Genomic DNA, 20,956 nt, shown 5'->3' on the forward strand with positions numbered 1-20,956 from the left:
AGTCTTTGACGTATCGACAACCCATTACTTCATTCGAACGACTACTATAGCAGAAAAGCATCGAAGTATTTAATATTGCTTCCTTGAAGTAACATAGAGTAATTGGAATAATCAAATAAAAATGGGTGCTATCAAGACGGCTCTCTATGACGGATTACTACTTGACCTCGAGCCTCAAAGCATCGTACTGCACATATACGCTCCTCGGCAGCAACGCACTTTCGTAGTCGGTGGCATTGAAAGGGAGGCTCAGCACAACTTCATTGGTCATGCCGAGACCGCTTGTCAAGTACTCGGTAGGGAAGGTGAACTTGTGGGCGACTTGGTAGCAGACGATAGCACTCCGGACGCCACACGAAGAGGAGTGGTAGTACCTAGTTTTTACCAATTGCGATTAGTTCTCTTGCAAACCAGTAAGGCCATTATGTGGGAGTGTTTGCTCACGGTATAATCCACGGTTCCAAGCCATGCTCATTGACCGACACAACAAACGGCAGGTCATTGTACCGCTCCGTCGCGTTGAAGACGTCCGTATTCCCCGCCGCCGTCTTGGCGCCCGCGAGCTGCACCGTCAGCGTCGCCTCGGTCGTGTCCCTGAGGACGATAGCATCTTCGATGTCAAAGGCAATGGTCCAGTTGTTGATGCTGCTGCCGTTGATACCCACCACCTCCTGCTCCGGCCGCCGGAAGTTGGCATATCCCCCGAACACGGACCAGTGAATGTAGTTCCAGTCCCGCGCCTCGTCGCTCTGCCCCACGTGGAAGCGCACGCCCTCGGCGAAGTCGTCCAGGAAGTCGTAGGCGCCGTAGTAGATCCGGTACTCGGGCGGATGCAGGGGGTGAGTGGGGTCGGGAGCGTCACCATGTAGGTACTCGCCACTTGACTTGTCCGGTGTTCCAATGCGCCAGATTTCTCGGCCAGCCGACTCGGGAATCCACTCGATCTCGCCGCTGTCTGTAGCCGCGCCCGCCGCCACCACGATATCGTCTTGAACGTAGTCGCCAAAGATGCCGTCCGCATACACCGTCAGTCGGTACGTCCCCGCCTTGACGCGGTCGATGGACACGGTGCCGTCGGAGGTGCTGATGTCGGCCCAGTACTGGTAGGCCGTGGTGTCTTCGACGTTGTCCTGAAAGTCGACGCCGTTTTGGGACAAGACAGCAAGGGGCCTCTTGGCTCCCTCGGGCAGACGGATCCGGGCTTTCCAGGAACCGCGACCAGACGAAGGGACGTAGTTGGGGACGTGGTGTGCAATATCGTCATAGAACTTGGCATTCCATTCCGGCGAGGCATACTGCAGCGCATCGTCCAGCAGATCTTTCATGGGGGCCCCGGCCGGGCCTTTGTTGAAGTGGAAGTACTGGGGCCCAAACGTCCGGTCAGAGCCGTGGGTGATGTTGGGCGTGCCGTCGCCGTGGTGGTTCGACACCATGTAGTTGTAGAGGATACCATCGACCACCAGGTCCGAGTGGATGGGCCCCCCGAAGTACGTGTCCTTGGTGTTCATGACGAGCCACGCGCCGAAAGTCGCGTTGTCGGCGCTCCCCTGAGTCCCGTCGGCAAAGAGGCCGTGGGCCAGCTGATCCCGCCAGACCGCCGAGAAAGTGTACTTGGTGAAGTAATCCGATATCTGTTCCACGTACGGGTCTCCCTCACGGTCTCCCAAGTACCACGTCGCGTCCTGCACCGTCGTGGCCATACCCGAACCGCCGGCCGCCGGGTTCGGCCGCGGCGCGGGTCCGTGAAACAAGGCGTCGGTGACGAGGTCGGTCCAAAGCGGCGTGTTGGGCCGGAAGAGCGTCCGGAACTCCTGCAAGTTGCGTAAAAAGGGCGTCGTCTCGTTGTAGTAGGCGATGCGGCTGAAGGTGTGGAGTCCCGTCTCGCCGTCTCGGAGGAACCAGTACTGCTCCAGTAGCTGCCCGGTTGGCTTGTAGACCTCGCCCATAACGATGCCGCCATAAGCTACCCCAGAGCTGTCGGCCCCCGTGATCAGCTTGTACGTGGCATCCTTGGAGCCCGGGGTGTAGAAGCCGGACGGCACGCAGTAGCAGTCCAGATACGGGCCTCTGCCGGCGCGCCCATCCGTGCTGCCGAGGAGGTCCTGTCCGTCCAGCGTCAAGAGATTGACGGAGCCTGTTGATTTGCTTACGCTGGTCACCAGGCGGTCATTGGCTAACAGCAGGAATCCCGATGTCTCGTTGGCAATCAGACGAGCCCATGTGAGAGTAATTGCTGCCGCAGATATCGGTAAGCTGGCGTAACGCATGTTGGAACTACAACCCCTGAAGATTGAACAGAAGGTTTAGAATCTCTCGCTTCAGAGACATTCAGGGCATTGAATATATTGCGACCAAGTAGGTCTTATGAAAGGCAGTGTCGAAGATTCCTGTCGAGAATTTATTTGGCCCGCCCCCAGTGGGATGTTAAGAATGTCTGTCGGCAAAACTCCACTGGTGGGATGTTCCCTTGTAACGAGTAGGTTACATATTTCCGTCCATTTAACCAGGGTCTGATTGTGGGGAAACAGGGGGTGATGATCGAAGGAAAACGCGGGGAAGCAGGAGTGATCGTCTCCTTCGCCTAACCAAGTATGGGCTGGCGCATTTTCTGGCATCTGGCATCGATATCAGCCTACATCCGAGACAGCTGGCAGCAACCGAGTAATTGGGTCAAGAGGCAAGCCCATACAGTTGGTCAAGAACTCTCAATTATAGAACAAACCACCAACTGTGTCGTTCTGGAGTTTCATGCATCGTCTGAGTGCCGTCATCAGCTCGGAGGAACATTGTGGCCGGCACATCCGGATGAAACCAATGGACGGCGGACAAGTGATGTTGCTTGGAATGCCTAGGGAAGTAAGGGATAAGTTGGTCGGACGCGTATTTACAAGCACCTCAGGCAACGACTCGCCCTCTTTTCTTCGTAGTGTATTGTGCTCTCTTCTGAATCTCATATTCCATTCCACTTCAAATCTCCAACCCATTCATGAACAAAGCCATCCATACTGGAAAGGGACATCATGCTGTTTCTTGATGTACTTGGGATGGCCGTCGGGTATGGGGTGTATGGGTTTGCTCTAATCGTAAGAGACTGTGTCTTCTTTTCTCTCCGTTATTTGAGGCGCTGGTTGTCTGCTAACCTGGAGCAATGCTTGTCTGCCATCTCGTAGCTCGTCCTCACCGCGTCGTACCGTCTTCTGCTGCACCCGCTGCGCAACTACCCTGGGCCACTGCTGGCGAGATTGACTGATGTCTACGCCGGTCTAGCCGCTACCCAGAAGCGTCTACACTTAGTCGTACATGGTCTCCATGAGAAGCATGGTACGTCAACGCGTGAAGACACTCAGACTGTGAACGTCTGTTTGCGGCACTAACAAGTCACCAGGGACGGTCATCAGGCCTGCCCCAAACAGGCTTCTCTTCAACTCTCCTAGTGCTTTCAAGGGTATGTGCTTTACAGCTGTGTTCGGTGGTTCAAGGCTGAGGCAAAGATACTGACACATTGCCCCCCAGCCATTTATCAGAACGACGACCGTATTACCAAGTCATTCACATATGAGCTGCTGACCCGGAACGGCGTCTACAGCGTGTTCAACACCCTCGATCGAAAGATGCACGCCTACAAGCGCAAGATAGTAGGCCACGCCTTCTCGCAACGCTCGATCCGGTCCTTCGAGCCGGCGCTTCTGTCCCAGGTCGACATCTACCTCGAGCAGCTGCTCGGGTCGTCGCCGCAGCCCGTTAACATGACGGAGAAGCTGGGCCACCTAGCCGCCGACATCATCGGCCAGCTCGCGCTCGGCTACGACCTGGCCACGCAGACGCGCGAGGACAACCGCTTCCTGCCGAGGTCCATGACGCTGAGCTTCTTCGTCGGCAACATCTCGCACCACTTCCCGGCCTTCTACAAAGTCCACACTAACTGGGTGTTCGACTACATCTTCTACGAAACGCGCGAGAAGTTCAGCCGCCTGCTGGTGAAGATGGTGCAATCTCGTCTCGCCCTGGACACCCACGCCGTCCCCGACTTCTTCTCCTTCGTCGCCGACGAGCTGCCCCCGGGCGAGGCGGCCAAGACCCGCGACAGTGTCATCTGGAAGGAGTCACTGGTATTCTTGGCGGCCGGGGGCGACTCGGTGACGACGGCCATGGCGGCGGCCTTCTTCTACCTGTCGCGCGACCGGGACTGCTACCAGCGCCTGGCCGCCGAGATCCGGTCCGCCTTCCCGAGCGGCAACGACATCTGCGACGGGCCGCGGCTGGCGGGCTGTCGGTACCTCCGCGCCTGCATCGACGAGGCCCTGCGCATGTCGCCGCCGGCGCCCGGGAACTTGTGGCGGCAGCAGGTGGCCTCGGACAAGAAGCCGCTCTTCGTCGACGGCCACTTCATCCCGAGGGGGACACTCTTTGGCGTGAACCTGTACGCCTTGGCCCACAACGCCACCATCTTCCCCGACCCCTTCGCCTTCAAGCCGGAGCGTTGGCTGCCTCTCGATGATGACACGGCGGCGAACCCACCGGAGGCAGCCAAGCGTGACGAAGAAGAGGCAAGGAGGAAGGCGGCGCGGGAGGGCTTCTCCGCCTTCTCCATCGGGCCGCGCAACTGCGTCGGCAAGCCGCTCGCCTATCTGGAGACGTCCGTCGTCCTGGCCAAGTCCCTCTGGTACTTTGATTTTGCAGCCGCCGCCGGCGACCTGGGCGTCGTCGGGGAAGGGAGGGATAGGGGGAGGCCCGGGGAGTTCTGCACCTGGGACGTGTTCAATTCGTCCCACGATGGGCCGTACCTGGTGTTCCGCCCGCGGGAGTCTGTGTCATTGAAGGAAGATCTGGAAACCCGCAAGCACGGATAAGCATGTCGTGGATCTACATGGTCGCAAAACTTGGCGGGAGGGTTCTCGATGTTGGATTGGCTTCCTTGGTACTGTATAGAATGACGCATGATGGCCTGATATTCGATCATAGAATCCGTCGTGTTCTTCATTCTCGCTCGGAGAACTGACTCGGCGGTGGATTGGATCCGGCGGGCGCGGAAGCGAGAGATGGCGACAATAAGCGAAACCCGATGTTCCCAATTATCAACACTGACGCCACAGTAAAAAAACAAGATGTTGACTACTGCAGAACTAGAACAAATTACCTTGGGGCTAAGGGAAGTAAGCGATGAGAGCTTCCAAGTCTGGCATGCCATTTAAGGTAGTGGGCATCCCGCAATGCAGGGTCGCCATCTGATTTGCTCGCTTGGAGGGGGGGCTAGAATACGCCTGCATTGAAGCAGCGGCTTCGGTGGCGGTAGGATTGCCGCGGCGACCTCCCGGCGCGCGGGGGGAAGTGCAACAATGCTGGAGCAGCCTGCCTTATCTACATCCCTGTTCTCATTATGCAGGACTTTCTTGATTGTGACAGTCAAATCTCTGACGGCGACCGAGATACTGAGTGTAAGGGATCTCACAATGGCTGTCGATTCATGACGCAGTAACTGCGCCGTGGTGCCTTATCTGCGCTCCGAATCGTTCCACTGCTGGACTGCGTATCACTGCAGCAGCACCGGGACACAGTCCTTGGATGCGCCGGACACCCGAAAGAACCCCGCTTTCATCCGATCGCACCTGCCTTCTCTGAACTAACTCACCGAAAAAGAACGCATTCGATCAATGTGGGTAGGCATAGATATGTGGAAGGCACCCGAATCTTGAGAAGAGAGCCGACCAGGGGATCTATTGCAAGAGCCCGCCGACACTCGCCTGCTGTCGACTCTCCTCCCTCATCCCTCACCCTAGGTCAACATTTCTTCATCATGCAACTATCTATCTTTGTCTCCAGTATCTTATTGTCGGCGGTGCTTGGCCAGAGCGACCCAGGCTATCCTGTCAAAAACCCCTCCATCTCGTATTGGCAGATCCCCCCGCACCCCGATGTCGCCGACCACCAGTCCCCCAAGCTCCCCGAGAGCGCCGACATCGTCATTATTGGCTCCGGCATGTCGGGCACCAGCATCGCCTGGCATTTGCTGATGGACGACAATAGCACCACCACCCCCACCACCAAGAAGGCTCCTCCTGCCCCTCTAAGGATCGCCATGCTGGAAGCGCGCCAGGCGTGCTCGGGCGCGACGGGCCGCAACGGAGGCCACATCCGGCCCTCGTCGTACGAGGAGTACGTCGACGCCAAGAAGGTCACCACCCAGGACCAGGCGGCCAAGATCACCAAGTTCCGCGCCGGCCATGTCGACGCCCTGCTGCGCGCCGCCGGCCGGCTGCCCACCGAGCAGGCGAGGCAGGCGGCCTCGGTCCGGCCCGTCGACAGCCTGGACGTCTACTTCGAGGAGGCGCCGTTCGCCGAGGCCGTCGCGCAGTGGGAGACGCTGCGGCGGGAGGTGCCCGAGGTGGGCGACGAGTGGTCCGTGTTGGCGGGCGACGAGGCCCGTCGGGTCTCGCTCATGCCCGGCGCCGTCGGCGCGCTGACGGGGACGGCCAGGGTGGCGGGCGCCATTTGGGGGTACCGCTTCGTCACCAACGGCTTGAAGATGCTGCTGGATGCCTACCCGGAGTCCTTGTCCCTCGACACGCACACCACGGCCACTTCCGTCAACGCCCTGAAGAACTCGACGCACAACTTCGAAGTGACAACCGACCGCGGGACTATCTTGGCCAACCACGTCGTCTACGCCACCAACTCCTGGTCCCCTCACTTCGTCCCCGTTCTTGGCAACGCCCTCCAGGGTAGTCTCCTGAGCATGAGCGCTCAGCTCGGAGGCGCCGGTGTATGTATCTCATCCCCTCTGTCGTTGAGGAGCCACTCAATCACTGACTTTCATCTCCTTTGGTCATAGCTACCCAAGCCAGGAGAGTGGCCCGCCTACCACAACAACGTCAGCCTCCCCGGGGGCCGGGCCTGGTCCCTCTTTCTCCGCGGCGGCCTCGACTACATTGTCCAGGAGCCGGAGCACGGCGAGTACATGTACGGCGGCGGCGCGGGCGTCTCCTTCCCCGGCGAAGACGACCGGGACCAGTACGACGACAGCGGAACCCCGCCCTCCGTCGTGGCCGCGTACCTGAACGGGGCCCTCCCCACCTACTTCGGCTACCAGAACTGGGGCGCCGAGCGCACCGACTTCCCCGCCGACCTGCACCCGGACATCTGGGCGGGCCGCACCAAGCGCGTCTGGACGGGCGTCGAGGGCTTCACCACGGACGCGCTCCCGCTCGTGGGCCCGCTCGCCGAGCAGTTCACCCAGAGGCCCGTCAAGAACCCGGCCGCCGGCCAGGAATGGGTGTCGGCAGGCTTCAACGGCGAGGGCATGGACTATGCCTGGCTCAGCGGCAAGGGGCTGGGGCAGATGATCCGGAACCACATGGCCAACGCGACGAACGAGCCGCTGTTCGAGTGGTTCCCCACGGCCTTCCTGCCGACGGAGGCACGCTTGCAAAAGCAGAACGGCACGGCTGCGAGGCGTCGGGACGTTGGCCGGAACGGCCGGCGGGATTTGGGCGAGTTGTGAGATGAGTGCTGTTGTCAGTGTCGCCTCCGCTGCATCTCTCGGGGGGATGGACTGGGAAACTCGACCAACTAAAGATACGAAGCATGCTCGGACAGATCACATATCTGGACGAAACTGATACATAAACACGGCAATCACCACTGGTGGTCTATTCGTAGTCTGCAATATAAGTACAGGTGTTCAAGGCCAGAGAGAAGATGGATGGCAATTGGATACTTGCTGTAAGCCTTATGCCACACTTGAACAAGGTCAGCTTGGTTATTCTTAGTACCATCTACCTATCAATAGAATGCAGAGCCACGACCACGTCAATACCGCGAGGGCGATGGTGGAAGTGGTGTTGTCCTGCCCCGAGAGTTCTGCTGGGACAGCCGGTGCACCGCAATTGGGTCGCGGGGTAGACTGAGCGAGTTCCTCTCAAATGCGACGACGAAATGTCGATGACAAGGTTGTGTCTAGTAACGGCTATAATGAGGGTGGCGACAAACAGACAATACCACCATTATCTATCTACGCTTTCTATAGGTACCGACACTCCCCGATGCTGGGGATGCAGCACAGTTGACGGCCGTGATTAAATGGAATGGCGGATGGGGTTTGGCCGAGAGGGCGCAAATGGGCGCTGTGGGATTAATCTCGGTGGCCCGTTTTTGATCCTGGCGCCCATCGCCCGCTAGCGTTTCGCTTTGAAAGATTTGGATTTTTCCATCAGATGAAAGACTTTCTCGATCGCCAACCGCATTTTGTTTCTAGAAATTTTTATTTGACAAGGGAATAACTTGAACATGGCCTATGAATAGGAATGTTGTTTGATCTGGAAACCAGGGAAAACGTTTCTCAGGCTTGCTGCCGAGTTCCCGTCCACAGCGATGAATTGCCTTCTGTCATTCTGTCATCCTGCATGCTCGTTGTGACCATTCTGCCAAACAGACTGCCAGGAACGCAGTGCACCCAGCCAGGATGAAACGCTCGACGCTGTGGGACCGGACGCTCCTGTGCCAATCTGGGGAGGGCGCTTCGGCACTTGGTCTAAGCGTTCACACCTGCGACCGTCCAAACCGTCTGGGCAGGCTACTGAAGCTGTGTCAGGCGGGTTCAGGCCCAACCCAACCGCCTGTCACCGCCGTCCGTCGAGTCAGCTTCTGGAGTCAGGTCGGTGTCATCGTACTACTAAATAGTACTGATCGTAGCACCCGAGTGGATGTAAGTGCAGTCGCAATGCATCGCACATCAGTACCTGTCAAAAAGATACACAATGGCGATCTTCCAGATCACTCATTACTCATCATGGGCGCTTCGGTGATTTTCTCATTCAAGCTTCGCTCCAGAATACTGTTTGTGGTCATGGCAGAATGGGTCATTTCTGGGTGCTGAGTGGCGGAGTGTTCGTCCCAAATTAAGCATGGTCCTTGGTCGGTGCTAGCAGGGAAGAAAATAAGAGCCGTGTGCTGTTTGGCTGTCGGCATGGCCAGCATTGAATTTCTGTACCTTGCATGACGGACAGGGGCTGCGCTCCCTAACTCCTTGGCCCTGCTCCATCTTGGCTCGGCTTCCATCCCAGATCTGCTCTGGGAGTGGAGGGACAGACCGACAGGCCAGCGCGAGATACCCGTCCCCGTTCCTGTTGGTTGGCCTGCTCCTGGCGAATGGATTGGGATAAAGACCCCCATATTGCCCGTCGGCTTCGCGCGCTCGCCCTGCTTGCGCCTCCCCTTTTTCGTTTCATCAACACAGTCTCTCTTTCTAATATCTCTGTTCAACTTTTTATTGAAGCGCTCTGGGAATAGCATCATCTAGTCTTTTCCACCAAGACCAATTCCGTTCTTTTTTCACCATCCGACCAAGTCTTTCTTTCACCAACAAATCCGCCAACATGCACGCCCCGTCAGTCGTCTCTGCCCTGTTCTTCGCCCTCGCGGCGGCCGACTCGCAGTTCGGCCGGCCCGCCGCCGACAAGCCCGCCGACGAAAGCAACGACGACAAGCACGTAGTCATCGTCGACGTGACCGTGGCCGCGCCCGCCCCGCCGCCCAAGACCACGGCCACGCCCGCGCCGTCGTCCAAGCCGTCGCCCGTGGCCCACCGCGAGGTGCTGGACGCCAAGTGCACCCAGGCCCTGCAGGACGTCATGCCCTTCTACAAACTGGTGCCGACGCCGCCGCCCGCCCTGGCCGCCGTGCCCCTGCCGACCGACCCGTGCGAGACGCCTTCGTTCAACGGCACCCTCTCGGCGCAGTACGCCTCCTACACCAGCGAGGTCGGCGACTGGTACAAGTCGCACAGCTCCCAGATCCTCGGCGCCCTCAGCAAGTGCCCCGCCCTCATGAACATGGCCTCCGACGTGCCCTTCTGCAAGACCACCTCCACCTCCTCCACCCCCGTTCCCAAGCCCACCACCACCGCCGCGCCGCCCACCGCGGCCTCGGGCGGCGACGACAAGGGCGACTCAGACAACGCCTTCAACGCGGCCTCCCAGCCGTCGGAAACGCCCGACACCAGCGGCGCCCAGCGCCTTTCGGGCGTCGTCGGCCTGGCGATCGCGGCCGCCGGCTTCCTGGGCGCCGTGGTCGTTCTGTAGAAAAGAAAAACCTACATCAATTCTTTTTGACGACATTTTTGATAGAGAAAAACAACATTCTTCTTCTTCTTCTTTTGGATCGGGTTACGGTCGGCAAACTTTTTTAGACGCGATGGCGTGTTAATACTTTTTTCACTTTGATGATACCCCAGCAAAGGGCGGGAGCGAGCGAGCGAGAGCAGCATGGATGGATGGATATAGACGAAGGGGGGAAAAATACGAAAGGCAATGAATGTCCCAGGTCTCGGTGGAAACGGTCTGTCACACGTACATACATGCATAAAACCGATCATCTACGCCGTCGGTGACATCTCGTGTCAATACGATTGTCCAGTTGATGCTTGTCATGTGCTTGATTGGACGTACTCTACCTTACCTTAATAATTTCAATCAAATGGCAGATTACCTACTGCTAGCAACAATCCCAGACAATCTCAATCTCGCCACGTGCACCTAACTCAACCCAATGTCTCACTTTCTTCTGTTCCAATGTGGCGGCGGCAGCTAACTGCATTGGATGGGGGAGCCGCATCGGAACATTTTCCGGCTTCTGCGACAGCCGCAATCAATTGATGGAAGGGATGGAATATGTATGGAAAACGGCCCCCACCGAAGCCTGTTGGTTGTTCTAGCGCGCCGATCTAGGAAAGGGATGGATGCCATGCGGCGCAAGTAGCTGAAGCCATCCAACGGGGTTCGAGTCATTGCTGGCCACAATATGCCACTTGCTTGAAGTCGGTACCAGAACCATTCCGGTCTCTTTCAATACATGCTATCTGGCAACTACTTAGTTCCGTCGTCCGCCAAAATGGATCAACCACCGCCGCTCTCCACCGCGTCCCAGCTCATCGCCGACACCGTGGTCCCGGCCACGACAATCACGCCGGTGCCGGAAGTCACCACCCAACCGCCGCCGCCACCGCCCAAGTCCGCAGCCCAGCAACCCCCTGGCAGCGTCGAAATCAAAATGGCGGCCAGCAGCGACGGCCAAGACGAGGCCCTGGTCGCCAGGCTGACGGGCATCGTGAACCGGGTCTACTTTGACACCGAGAGCGACATCTTCGTCGAGGGCTTCCAGCGCACCGACGCGCAGGAGGTGCGGAGCATCATCGAGGCCGGCGAGCTGGCCGTGGCCTACCTTGTTCCTACTTCCCCTCCTACCTCTCCTCCGGACCAGCAAGAGACACAAGAAGAACGCAAGGCCATAGGCTGCATCCGCATCCGCCAGGTCGCGGCCGACGTGGGCGAGCTGGGCATGATGGCGCTGGACCCGGCGCACCAGGGCGGCGGCACGGGCTCGGCGCTGGTGCGGTTCGCCGAGGGGCACATCCAGGAGACGCTGAAATTGCCCATCTCGCGGCTCGAGCTGCTGGTGCCGTCCAGCTTCCACCACGCCTTCAAGGCCCGGCTGCAAGCCTGGTACGACAGGATGGGCTACCGGGTCGTGCGGCTGGGCGTGTTCCAGGACGAGTACCCCAAGATCGCGGCGCTGCTGCGCGGGCCGACCGAGTACCGCGTCTTTGAGAAGGCGCTGGGGGCGTGAGGTGGGGTTGGGCTTGGGGTCAGTGATCATGTGGTAGATGCCGGTGAAGGTCAAGAAGATAAAGCCGGGACTCTGAATGACTGGAAGATTAGGGCTGACACAGCTGAGCTAGTTAGAAATGAACGCATTTCTAGATTTATGTCCTTCAGATAAAGTATAAACCACCCAATCAAATTCTACCCCATCTTGGCGAGAATGTCGTCGACCAGCACCCGTAAGCTCTTGGCCTCGACAATGGCGCCAAGCGCCAAGTTCACGCCCGACTCGCGCTTGGCCCAGTTGCGCAGCTCGACCGAGACCAGGCTTCGAGGCCGTAGTCGTCCAGCTTGCGGCCCGGCGCGACCTCGCCGACGTCCATCATAGTGACGTCGGCAACTTCGCCCGCCAGGGCCGCCATGAGACCCTCGGGGCTGCCGTCCTTCCGATACCCGTGCGCCTTGCCGCCGCTGCCGCCGCCGCTTCCTAGGTCTTTCTATGGATGGCGCAGAGAGAACAGGAACCGCGCTTCCTCATAGCAAGAGTCTTCGTCTAAATGCCGGCAACAAGGGAGACGGCCGCTCTGCCAGCACCGCGTCGTCGGGGTCCCTAACGAGGACCATCTTGCCCAGCAGGAGACATTGGTGGGGATCTATGGCTCGCGCCTCGTCAGCCTTGAGCTAGAAGAAGGCCGCGTCAAAGGTGTAGATGTCGTCGGGTAAGAAGTGCGCCCCCTTTAGAGGAGAAGCGACCGCACTTGTCCGGGTTCGGATGGTAGAAGGCCTTGTGCTTCAATCGGTCCAGAGGAACTGTCGATCAGGCCAACTGGGCTTCCTCTAGGAACTCCCAGCGGCCCTTACGACCGATTCGAGGGGCCCAGTAGGCATAGTCAATAATGGCCAAGGGCAGTTACGGGTGGTCCATTGGATTCTCGAACACACACAACGCAGATTTGGCCACGAAGCTAACCACTGTCCTTATTTCCTTTCTTGGGGTCAATTCCAAGAACTACAACCCCTTCGCGTGCCTGAGTGTGATCCAAGTGATTCAGCCGAATCGGAAAGGGATCTGATGACCTCGACGATGACCATATCAGAAACGCCCACACGCCACGATCAACCCGATGCAGTCGAAATCGCAGCTCGTGGCTGAGGAGCAACAACTGACACTGGCACCACTCTCTCCTCTGGTAATTAGCTCTACTTCGCCAACATCCTTCCAGGAACTCGAAACCTTTGCCAGTGACGGTCCAGCGCCATGACGATCGCGAAGCATGCAGCCATCAAGGCCAGCAAGTTCTCCACCGTGCCCGCATCGCTGCAGGCGTCCGTGGCCCAGACCAAAGCGGAATACCCCCAGCTGGGCAAGAGCGGCCTCCGCGTGTCCAACCCCATACTCGGCGGGCTGCAGATAGGCAGCCCCGAGCGGCTCCCGTGGGTCTTGGGCGAGGACAAGGTGAGGCGGGCCATCTACCTGGAGTGCGACCGAATCTGATAGTATGGAGGTGATTCCATGCTGACAAGAGAGCATCCTCCAGGCACTGCCACTGCTCAAGGCGGCGTATGATCGAGGGGTCAATACGGTGAGTAGCCGGCTACATACCTTGTGCATTATCCTCTATATGCTTGCGTGTGCGAGGAGTTCATGACAGCTGACGCATTCCTTTTGCCTACGCCGCAAGTGGGACACGGCAAACGTCTACTCGAACGGCGAGTCGGAAAGGATCATGGGCAAAGCACTCCGGAAGTACGGCATCCCCGGAGCAAGGTGGTGCTGCTGACCAAGTGCGGCCGGGTCGTCTGCGGCCCCGAAAACTTGGACGTGGGCAGCGGCGTCGCCGCGCACAGCGCTGAGGCCGCGAGGAGCAAGGACTACATGAACGCATGGGGTGAGACACGGGCTGATCCATACGATTCCGATGGCGGCTAATAAAATCTATCATCAACAGGCCTCTCACGGAGCTCCATCTTCCACGCGGTCGCGGCGTCGCTGGAGCGTCTGGGCACGCCGTACATCGACCTGCTCCAGATCCACCGCTTCGACGAGCAGGTGCCCCCCGAGGAAACCATGGGGGCCCTGGATCATCTCGTCAAGGCCGGCAAGGTCAGGTACATTGGCGCCAGCTCCATGTGGGCGTACCAGCTCGCATTGCTCCAGCAGGCCGCGGACAAGCACGGCTACGCCAAGTTCGTCTCGATGCAGAACCACTACAACCTCCTCTACCGGGAGGAGGAGCGCGAGATGAACCGGTACTGTCACGAGACGGGGGTGGGGCTGATTCCGGTATGTTTTTCTGGTCTCTCCAACAGAAGTGACTGGGACAAGAAGGATAACCTCGTCTCTGACTGACACACAACCTGCAGTGGGCCCCGCTCGCCTCGGGCCAGCTGGCCCGCCCCCGGGACCAAAACGGCGCCAGCCCGCGGTCGACGGCCACCCAGAACGGCGCGCTGTACCACGACGACGACGCGTCGGCGTCGCGGGCCATCGTGGGCCACGTCCAGGAGACTGCGCGACGGCGGGGGTGGCCCATGAGCCACGTCGCCCTGGCCTGGCTCAACCGCCGGGTCGCCGCCCCGGTCGTCGGCCTCGGCTCGGTCGCGCGGCTGGACGATGTCTTGGGGGCGCGAGGGAAGGTGCTGACGGCCGAGGAGGAGGGGTATCTGGACGAGCAGTACCGGCCGCGCTGGGTTCAGGGGCACATGTAGGTGGTTGTGGGGTTGGGGCAAGGATAGGTAATTGGCATATGAGACTCGCGTAAACGACCCCCGTAGTGTGTGTAACATGAGTATCCCCGCACTTGGTCATTCTCCAAAAAGCCTTGCTCCTATCAGTCCAACCTCCTACTCCAGCTTCCGTGTCGGTGTAATGTAAATCACTTCAATTGACAAAGCTTCCACAACATAGCCACTGTGTAACATGCAACTTCGCCTTCCCTCGACCATGTCCGTCCCACCGACCCGGACCGGCCATTCTGCCGCCCTCGATGTCGAGTCCACTTCCACGGCGATCGGCATCGACTCGAGCCATCACTCGGACCCGGACGCCACCGTCGAGGGGCACCGAGGCCATAACCCCTTCCGTGACCATCACGCGGCGGCGCACTGGACGCAGGCCTACGAGGACTCCCGGTACGAATGCCGCCACGTGTTCGACCCGGCCGCGACCTGGACTGCGCCGGAGGAGAGAGCCGTCGTCCGCAAGGTGGACTGGCGCGTATGTCTCTGGGCGGTAGGCTCTTCGCTACCTTGCCCTCTCATCCGGGCGCTATCTGATTGTCTTTGTCTCATTAGTGCATCATGTTCTTTGGCCTGCAAGTCGACCGAGGGAACCTGGTCCAGGCCGTCTCCGACAACCTGCTGGACGACCTCCGCCTCACGACCGATGGTAAGTTCCGCAAGCACAGAGAACTTCTCCTGAGAAACCCCAAGATCCAACCTCATCTTCTAGAACATATATTCTGACTGAGGGGAAATCCCCTCCTTCTAGATTACAACTACGGAAACACAGTCTTCCTCATCTCGTTCATCCTCGCCGAACTGCCCTCGCAGCTCGTGTCCAAGAAGATCGGGCCGGACCGCTGGATCCCCACCCAGATCTGTCTCTGGTCCGTCGTAGCCTGTTCCCAGTGCGCTCTAAGAGGAAGGGGCAGCTTCCTAGCCACCAGGGCTCTGCTCGGACTGCTAGAGGTGCGTTTTTAACACTGTGCAATGTCATCCTTCACCTCCACCGGACTTTCTTTTCGCTCTTTGGTCAAATCGTGCAGTTTGCTCACCCGAAATGGCAAAATGGCAGGGTGGGTTCATACCCGACGTGATTCTATGGCTGAGCTACTTCTACACGTCGAGAGAGCTGCCCATCCGGCTCAGGTAGGTCCATCTTCCTTTAACCCCAGCTGACGAGGAAGAGGGAGAGGTGCACCCACACATCCACATGCTCATACAGGGAACCGGAGCTTTGCTGACATGCGTACGTGAAAGTTACTTCTTCACGACTCTGTCGGTCACGGGCATATTGACCTCCCTGCTCGCATTCGCCCTCTTGCGGATGCGTGGGATACTTGGCTGGAGCGGCTGGTGAGCTGATACTTAGTTATTCCGATATCCCTCTCTCATGTTTACTCGACTGACTAGTCAACTTACACCATATGATGCACAGGCGTTGGCTGTTCCTTATCGAAGGCCTGATTACCCTTCTCGTAAGCACTGTTTCCTTCTCGCATAAGCACCGTCCCGCAATATTCCATGATATTCACAAGTCGCCGCCGCTTGCTTATCCGCCGCCCAGATCGGCCTAGCCTCCTTCTTCATGATGCCGGCCTCGGCAGTCCAGACCAAAACGTGGTTCCGCCCCCGGGGCTGGTTCACCGACGACGAGACCGTAATCGCCGTGAACCGCGTCCTGCGCGACGACCCCTCCAAGGGCGACATGCACAACCGCCAGGCCATCACGCCGCGGCGTCTCTGGAGCGCTCTGGGCGACTACGACCTGTGGCCCTTGTATGTGCTGGGGTTCGTGGTCTGCATCACCCAGGGCCCGCCGGAGAAGTACATTACCTTGATCTTCAGGTCGGCAGGCTTCACCACCTTCGACACGAACCTTCTCACCATCCCGTCTGTAAGTCAAGAAGAAAAAACAACAACATGGGTCGATCAATTCAAGGGGGAACAAGAATATCTATGAAAGTGTCTAACAGCTGGGGGTGAAACCCCATAATCCCCATAGAGCGTTGCCCACATCGTCACTCTCCTACTCCTGACGCGCCTGTCCGACCGCGTCGGCGAGCAGAGCCTGGTCTCGTCCCTCCAGGTCTGGTGGACGCTGCCCTGCTTCATCGCGCTGCGTTGCTGGCCCGGCCTCATCCACGACATGTGGGGGACGTATGCGCTGGTGACGACTCTCCTGTCATACCCGTACTGCCGTGAGTTGGTCTTGTTTGGGCCAATCCAATATGGATTCCTGGCTGATCACCAGAATATAAATGAATAGACGCCATCCTGGTCGCCTGGACCTCCAAAAACTCCAACAACGTGGGAGCCCGGTCCGTGTCGGCCGCCGTCTACAATGTGCGTGTGGTCTGGTCCCCTACCTCCATTTTCGACAGCTTCACCTAACCGCTGACAACATGCACACCCTGCTAGATGGCAGTCCAGCTAGGCTACATCACAGGCAACTTCATCTACCGAGACGACGACAAGCCCCTCTACCGACGCGGCAATGGCTCGCTGGTCGCCATCAACGTCCTCGCCATCTTCTTGTTCTTCGCCACCAAGGCATACTACATGTGGAGGAACAAGCAGCGCGAGACGATCTGGAACGCCATGACGGAAGAGGAGAGAACGGCTTACACACGGGACACGAGACTCCAAGGTAGCCGACGGCTCGATTTCCGGTTTGCCCATTGAGGGTGGGTTGGGGTTTGGTTTCTGGTCTTCTGGGGGGAAAGGTCGAATCGATGTGACAAAGTTGGCAGTGGATTCAATCGTAGCATAGCATTAGAAGTTGGTCTTGTTCTTTTATTTCGTATCGTGTCTTCGGCCATTCGGTTTATACCTTATCCATGGACGAGAGGCAGTCCTTGGCCAGCTTCCGGACGAGCTGGGTGTTGACGCCCGTCGACCGGCCCACCTCGGTCTGCCCGACAATCATCCACGGGCTCATGTTGCAGACCTTGCCCTCGGCGATGAAGGTCCAGGCGACGCAGGTGCCCCAGCGCTTGCCGTTGCACTTGGCGCGGCAGGCCTCGGCCGAGTCGGCCTTACTGCTGTGCGTGTACTCGTCGAGCCCGCCGACGTGGTCCCAGTCCGCGATGATGGGCTGCTTCTCGAGCTGCTGCATCGTCGGCGCGCCCTTAAGACGCCACGTGTCCAGCCAGCGGGGCGGCGTCGTGGCTCTCCCAAAGACGTCGTGGACGGCCATCATGGCCTCGGGCGTCTTGATGTGGTGGTAGGAGATGATGGGGTCGCACATGCGGTCGTGGCGGATCTTGGCGTTGGCGGGCGGCTCCCCGTTGAAGAAGCGGCTGTAGCCCTCCTTGAGGTAGAGGCCGATGCGCTGGAAGGTCTTGGTCACGAGGTGGTCGCCCAGCAGCGTATGCAGCGACTTGATGTACGCCGCCTCCACCACGTCCGGGTGGCCGTTGAAGAGCAGCGACAGCGCCGGGCGCGACACGAAGACGGTGGAGCCGCCGTGGGCAAAGCGGCCGTTCCAGGCGCCGACGGCATTGCCCACGTAGAGGGGCTTGCTGGGGTCGAGGTGGCCCAGGAACATCTCGAGCGAGGGACGAATCAGATATGTGTCGTCGTCCGCCAACAGATACCACTTGGCCTCGGGGAATGTGGTGTAGGCCAGTTCCAGACTCGGGATGAACTGATAAGGTCAGCAGAAGTACATAGATAATTGAACATTCCTCCGTTCCACATACCTTCATGGCGTCCATCTCCCAGCCAAATTCCTGGGCGACCTTGTCGGCAATGGTGTTGTACTCATGCTTGAGCGCGCCCTCGAGCGTGGTGTACTTCTCGATGCGCGGGTAGCGCTTCTGCTCCTCAAAGTTGAGCTTGTCCATGACGCGGTGCATCGTCATGTTGACGACGTTGTGGACAACGACGGGCTCCCCCTTGGCGTCGACCATGGCCAGGTCGTCCGTGTCGAAGTCGGCGACGAAGAGGAACTGGTCAAAGTGCATGCCGCGCTGGATGAGGTCCAGCCAGCCGCGCATGCGGTGGCGCGTGCCGTACCCGGACTTGACGAGCAGGGCGACATCTCTGTTCAGGTCCACGGGGTGCGGCAAGGGCGCCGTGTAGAACTGCTTGGTGGTCAGGGTCGGGTCAATCACCGGACTGAGATTGAAGCGCGCCCAAAGACGCAGGAAGTGGTCGTTCGGCAGCAGGACCCATAAAAGCAAGATGACGACGGGCACGGCGACGAGGAGCTGGCGCACCAGTCGCACGCCCAGCCGCAACACGCCGGGCGCAAGCATGGTGTCGCGTGCGTGTTTGCGTCTTGTCTTGTTTTGTTTGTCAATCAGGTCCGACCGACTCTTTGTCTCTAGAGGTGGAAGCAGTTGGGACTTGGCAGCAGCGACAACAGCAGCAACTCCAGCATGACGAGGAACAGGACTGGGGACGTTTGTCAGTTTATTATTTGCCCAGGACCCAAGTGGCAGGCTAGGGGGGGGGATTTAAAGAAGTACGTGTAGGGATGCAGCAAACAAGATGAAACGGCACAGCACGCACCAGCAAGAATGGGGATTTTGGTGGAGTCCTGGTCTGGTTTGATTGTCTTGGATTTGCCGTGTTCTTCTCTTCTCGTGCTGCCTCGATCGCGCGTCGCTCTTTCATCAATCAGGCTGCGTGGTCGTGTGCCAATTGCCAATGCCAATGCTTACGCCCAGCACTCCTTTGAAAGAAAGAGAAACCCACTGTGCCCAAAGTGCTGTGCTCCGTGGTTGCAGGTTGCCCACGGCTGGTGGCACTAGAAGACACAACCCCAGGCCTCTCTTCCATGGCTCCATGGCTTGCCTTGGCCTTCCTTGCCTTGGCCGCCGGGGGTGCTTTTGTGGGGAGCCCGACCCGGCAGCTGGGTGGGCTACCATCTTCAGTTATTCGTCAATCCAGGCCATTGTCACCGAGTAAGTAAGTAGACAATCGAATGCGATTGACGGATTGAATTGATTGATGGCGATGATCATGACGACAAAGGTCGGATGTATGTAAAAGCCGTTGAGGAGGTGAGGGTTTGGAGAGAACCAAGGAGGGCCTAAGGCAATAGGTCGTGTGTCACTCCTGTCCCCCTGGGCTTCTACCCGATGCAGCCTAGCCTAGCCGTTTGGTGCGGTGCGCTATTAGGTAGTGCATCAATCAGACCATTCGACCTCTGCCAGACCGTCACTCTTGATCCTGTCAGCATGCAGCACCAACGGCGGCTATCTACATGAATCTGGTGCATGGCTACCTGGCCAGTCTCCCAGTACTGTACACCTGGCTACAGTATCCCGTATTTCGTGTCACAGTCACAGTATCTTTCGCTTGTGCAAAATGCTTACTGTTCTTCCAAATCGCAAGAGCTACGTCAGAGTCGGTCCGAGCCTGGGGCCCCACCACAAACTGCCAGCTTGCGCCAAGCTTTCCTCAATGCCTGTCGGGAACCGGTCGAGTCCTCAATGTGGCACGCCGGATGGAACCTACAGATAGTGTCGATAAGGCCTCTCAATTGAAGCCATGACGATGGAAAGACGGAAGAAAAAGGATGAATGAATTGAAATCTATCTGTGTAGCATACCATTACCAACAAGCAAGGCCGGCATATCATGATCGACCGTCCGCCAAACTCCATGCTCCACACAACCCAACTGACGCGCGGCTCTTACATCGCTGCAACCCTCCGCCTGTAGATCCGCATTCAAGCTTTATCAATCTCGTCAATCTCTTGTCTCTCAGTCTACCCGGGCCGCCCAGCTCCGTTCCCGTGGCTCAAACCGCAACCTGGATGTCGGTAAACCGGAACTCCTGAGGGCCCCCGTAGCCGACGTCGTTGTCGAACGGGTTGGCCTCGTCGTTGAGAGAAACCAAGATCTGCGACCCTGGGATGACGTAGGTGCCGCGGTAGACCGTGTTGGGCTGCTCGCTGTACGTCACGCTGAAGGTCGCGTCCTTGCTGACGGCCGGCGTGTCCTTGTCCGGCGCCGCCTGCGAGAACGTCCACTGCATGTTGTCCACCACGTTGCCGGCCGCGTCCTTGCAGGGGGCCGCCGTCGGCCAGACGTAGGGCAGGGAAGTGGCGCCCGACGACCCGGCGTCTTGGGTCAGGCGGCACTCGAGCACCGGCGAGTCGGGCTTCGGGAGGGCGATCTTGAAGTGGTAGCTGTGGGCATGGCGTTAGTCAAGGAGCCATCTCATGATGATGACAGAAGGGACGTGCGAATGGAAAAGACCGACAAAGCTTACTTGACATAGGAGCTCAGGTGCGGCTTGCTGGCTTGGAACTCGGTCACGGGCCAATAGAGATCGCTTCCGGCATCCCGGGCGCCCATGGGGCTAGCGCCGGCGAAAGAGACGAGGCCGGCGGCCAGTGCCATCACCTTGTGGACCATTGTATCGAAGTGTTGTGATTGGTATTTGGTGAAATAGAAAGGTTTGTTAATATCTAGGGTTTTGAGTCGAGGGATCGGAAGTGGTTGCTGTCTGATGCGTAGACTGGAATGCACTGGTGATGCGACTGAGACATCCCCTTTTATAGTCGAGATCCCCTCTTATAGCCCGATGGTGTCTGTTTCTGAGCTAAGACGCGGCTTCGGGGTATCGGTCGCGGTCAGCTTCTGGATACGGGGAGTTGTTGGCAATCTGCAATCATTTTTCCC

The 20,956-nt window shown here is 58.5% G+C and overlaps 11 protein-coding genes across 11 annotated transcripts; 7 read left to right on the forward strand and 4 right to left on the reverse strand.

Annotated features, from left to right (window-relative positions):
- Positions 1 to 157: 157 nt before the first annotated feature.
- On the reverse strand, positions 158 to 2,267 carry PG985_005916 (uncharacterized protein; the record flags this gene model as incomplete). Its single annotated transcript, XM_066825685.1, has 2 exons — positions 158 to 374; positions 445 to 2,267. 2 exons carry the CDS (start codon positions 2,265 to 2,267, stop codon positions 158 to 160), a joined length of 2,040 nt encoding a protein of 679 aa, XP_066688845.1.
- A 753-nt stretch (positions 2,268 to 3,020) lies between these two features.
- On the forward strand, positions 3,021 to 4,850 carry PG985_005917 (uncharacterized protein; the record flags this gene model as incomplete). The annotated part of the gene is made up of 4 exons (XM_066825686.1): positions 3,021 to 3,083; positions 3,171 to 3,321; positions 3,386 to 3,445; positions 3,514 to 4,850. 4 exons carry the CDS (start codon positions 3,021 to 3,023, stop codon positions 4,848 to 4,850), a joined length of 1,611 nt encoding a protein of 536 aa, XP_066688846.1.
- Positions 4,851 to 5,794: 944 nt separating this feature from the next.
- PG985_005918 (FAD dependent oxidoreductase-domain-containing protein) lies at positions 5,795 to 7,498 on the forward strand (the record flags this gene model as incomplete). Its single annotated transcript, XM_066825687.1, has 2 exons — positions 5,795 to 6,760; positions 6,830 to 7,498. 2 exons carry the CDS (start codon positions 5,795 to 5,797, stop codon positions 7,496 to 7,498), a joined length of 1,635 nt encoding a protein of 544 aa, XP_066688847.1.
- A 1,873-nt stretch (positions 7,499 to 9,371) lies between these two features.
- Positions 9,372 to 10,076, forward strand: PG985_005919 (infection structure specific protein; the record flags this gene model as incomplete). Its single annotated transcript, XM_066825688.1, has 1 exon — positions 9,372 to 10,076. The coding sequence occupies one exon, from the start codon at positions 9,372 to 9,374 to the stop codon at positions 10,074 to 10,076; it is 705 nt and encodes a 234-aa protein (XP_066688848.1).
- An 808-nt stretch (positions 10,077 to 10,884) lies between these two features.
- On the forward strand, positions 10,885 to 11,619 carry PG985_005920 (Ribosomal protein S18 acetylase RimI; the record flags this gene model as incomplete). The annotated part of the gene is made up of 1 exon (XM_066825689.1): positions 10,885 to 11,619. One exon carries the CDS (start codon positions 10,885 to 10,887, stop codon positions 11,617 to 11,619), a length of 735 nt encoding a protein of 244 aa, XP_066688849.1.
- A 253-nt stretch (positions 11,620 to 11,872) lies between these two features.
- Positions 11,873 to 12,482, reverse strand: PG985_005921 (uncharacterized protein; the record flags this gene model as incomplete). The annotated part of the gene is made up of 2 exons (XM_066825690.1): positions 11,873 to 12,091; positions 12,456 to 12,482. The coding sequence occupies 2 exons, from the start codon at positions 12,480 to 12,482 to the stop codon at positions 11,873 to 11,875; spliced, it is 246 nt and encodes an 81-aa protein (XP_066688850.1).
- A 370-nt stretch (positions 12,483 to 12,852) lies between these two features.
- PG985_005922 (aldo/keto reductase) lies at positions 12,853 to 14,303 on the forward strand (the record flags this gene model as incomplete). The annotated part of the gene is made up of 5 exons (XM_066825691.1): positions 12,853 to 13,050; positions 13,093 to 13,155; positions 13,234 to 13,483; positions 13,544 to 13,878; positions 13,959 to 14,303. 5 exons carry the CDS (start codon positions 12,853 to 12,855, stop codon positions 14,301 to 14,303), a joined length of 1,191 nt encoding a protein of 396 aa, XP_066688851.1.
- A 235-nt stretch (positions 14,304 to 14,538) lies between these two features.
- PG985_005923 (allantoate permease) lies at positions 14,539 to 15,675 on the forward strand (the record flags this gene model as incomplete). Its single annotated transcript, XM_066825692.1, has 5 exons — positions 14,539 to 14,811; positions 14,889 to 14,982; positions 15,085 to 15,284; positions 15,391 to 15,464; positions 15,576 to 15,675. The coding sequence occupies 5 exons, from the start codon at positions 14,539 to 14,541 to the stop codon at positions 15,673 to 15,675; spliced, it is 741 nt and encodes a 246-aa protein (XP_066688852.1).
- Positions 15,676 to 15,906: 231 nt separating this feature from the next.
- PG985_005924 (MFS general substrate transporter) lies at positions 15,907 to 17,000 on the forward strand (the record flags this gene model as incomplete). The annotated part of the gene is made up of 3 exons (XM_066825693.1): positions 15,907 to 16,212; positions 16,321 to 16,516; positions 16,744 to 17,000. 3 exons carry the CDS (start codon positions 15,907 to 15,909, stop codon positions 16,998 to 17,000), a joined length of 759 nt encoding a protein of 252 aa, XP_066688853.1.
- Positions 17,001 to 17,142: 142 nt separating this feature from the next.
- Positions 17,143 to 18,577, reverse strand: PG985_005925 (uncharacterized protein; the record flags this gene model as incomplete). The annotated part of the gene is made up of 2 exons (XM_066825694.1): positions 17,143 to 17,964; positions 18,020 to 18,577. The coding sequence occupies 2 exons, from the start codon at positions 18,575 to 18,577 to the stop codon at positions 17,143 to 17,145; spliced, it is 1,380 nt and encodes a 459-aa protein (XP_066688854.1).
- A 1,492-nt stretch (positions 18,578 to 20,069) lies between these two features.
- Positions 20,070 to 20,689, reverse strand: PG985_005926 (uncharacterized protein; the record flags this gene model as incomplete). The annotated part of the gene is made up of 2 exons (XM_066825695.1): positions 20,070 to 20,460; positions 20,544 to 20,689. 2 exons carry the CDS (start codon positions 20,687 to 20,689, stop codon positions 20,070 to 20,072), a joined length of 537 nt encoding a protein of 178 aa, XP_066688855.1.
- Positions 20,690 to 20,956: the final 267 nt, after the last annotated feature.

Source organism: Apiospora marii (genome assembly GCF_038362585.1).
Source record: "Apiospora marii strain CBS 49790 chromosome Unknown utg000003l_segment0_segment0, whole genome shotgun sequence".
In the NCBI taxonomy this organism is placed as follows: Eukaryota; Fungi; Ascomycota; class Sordariomycetes; order Amphisphaeriales; family Apiosporaceae; genus Apiospora; species Apiospora marii.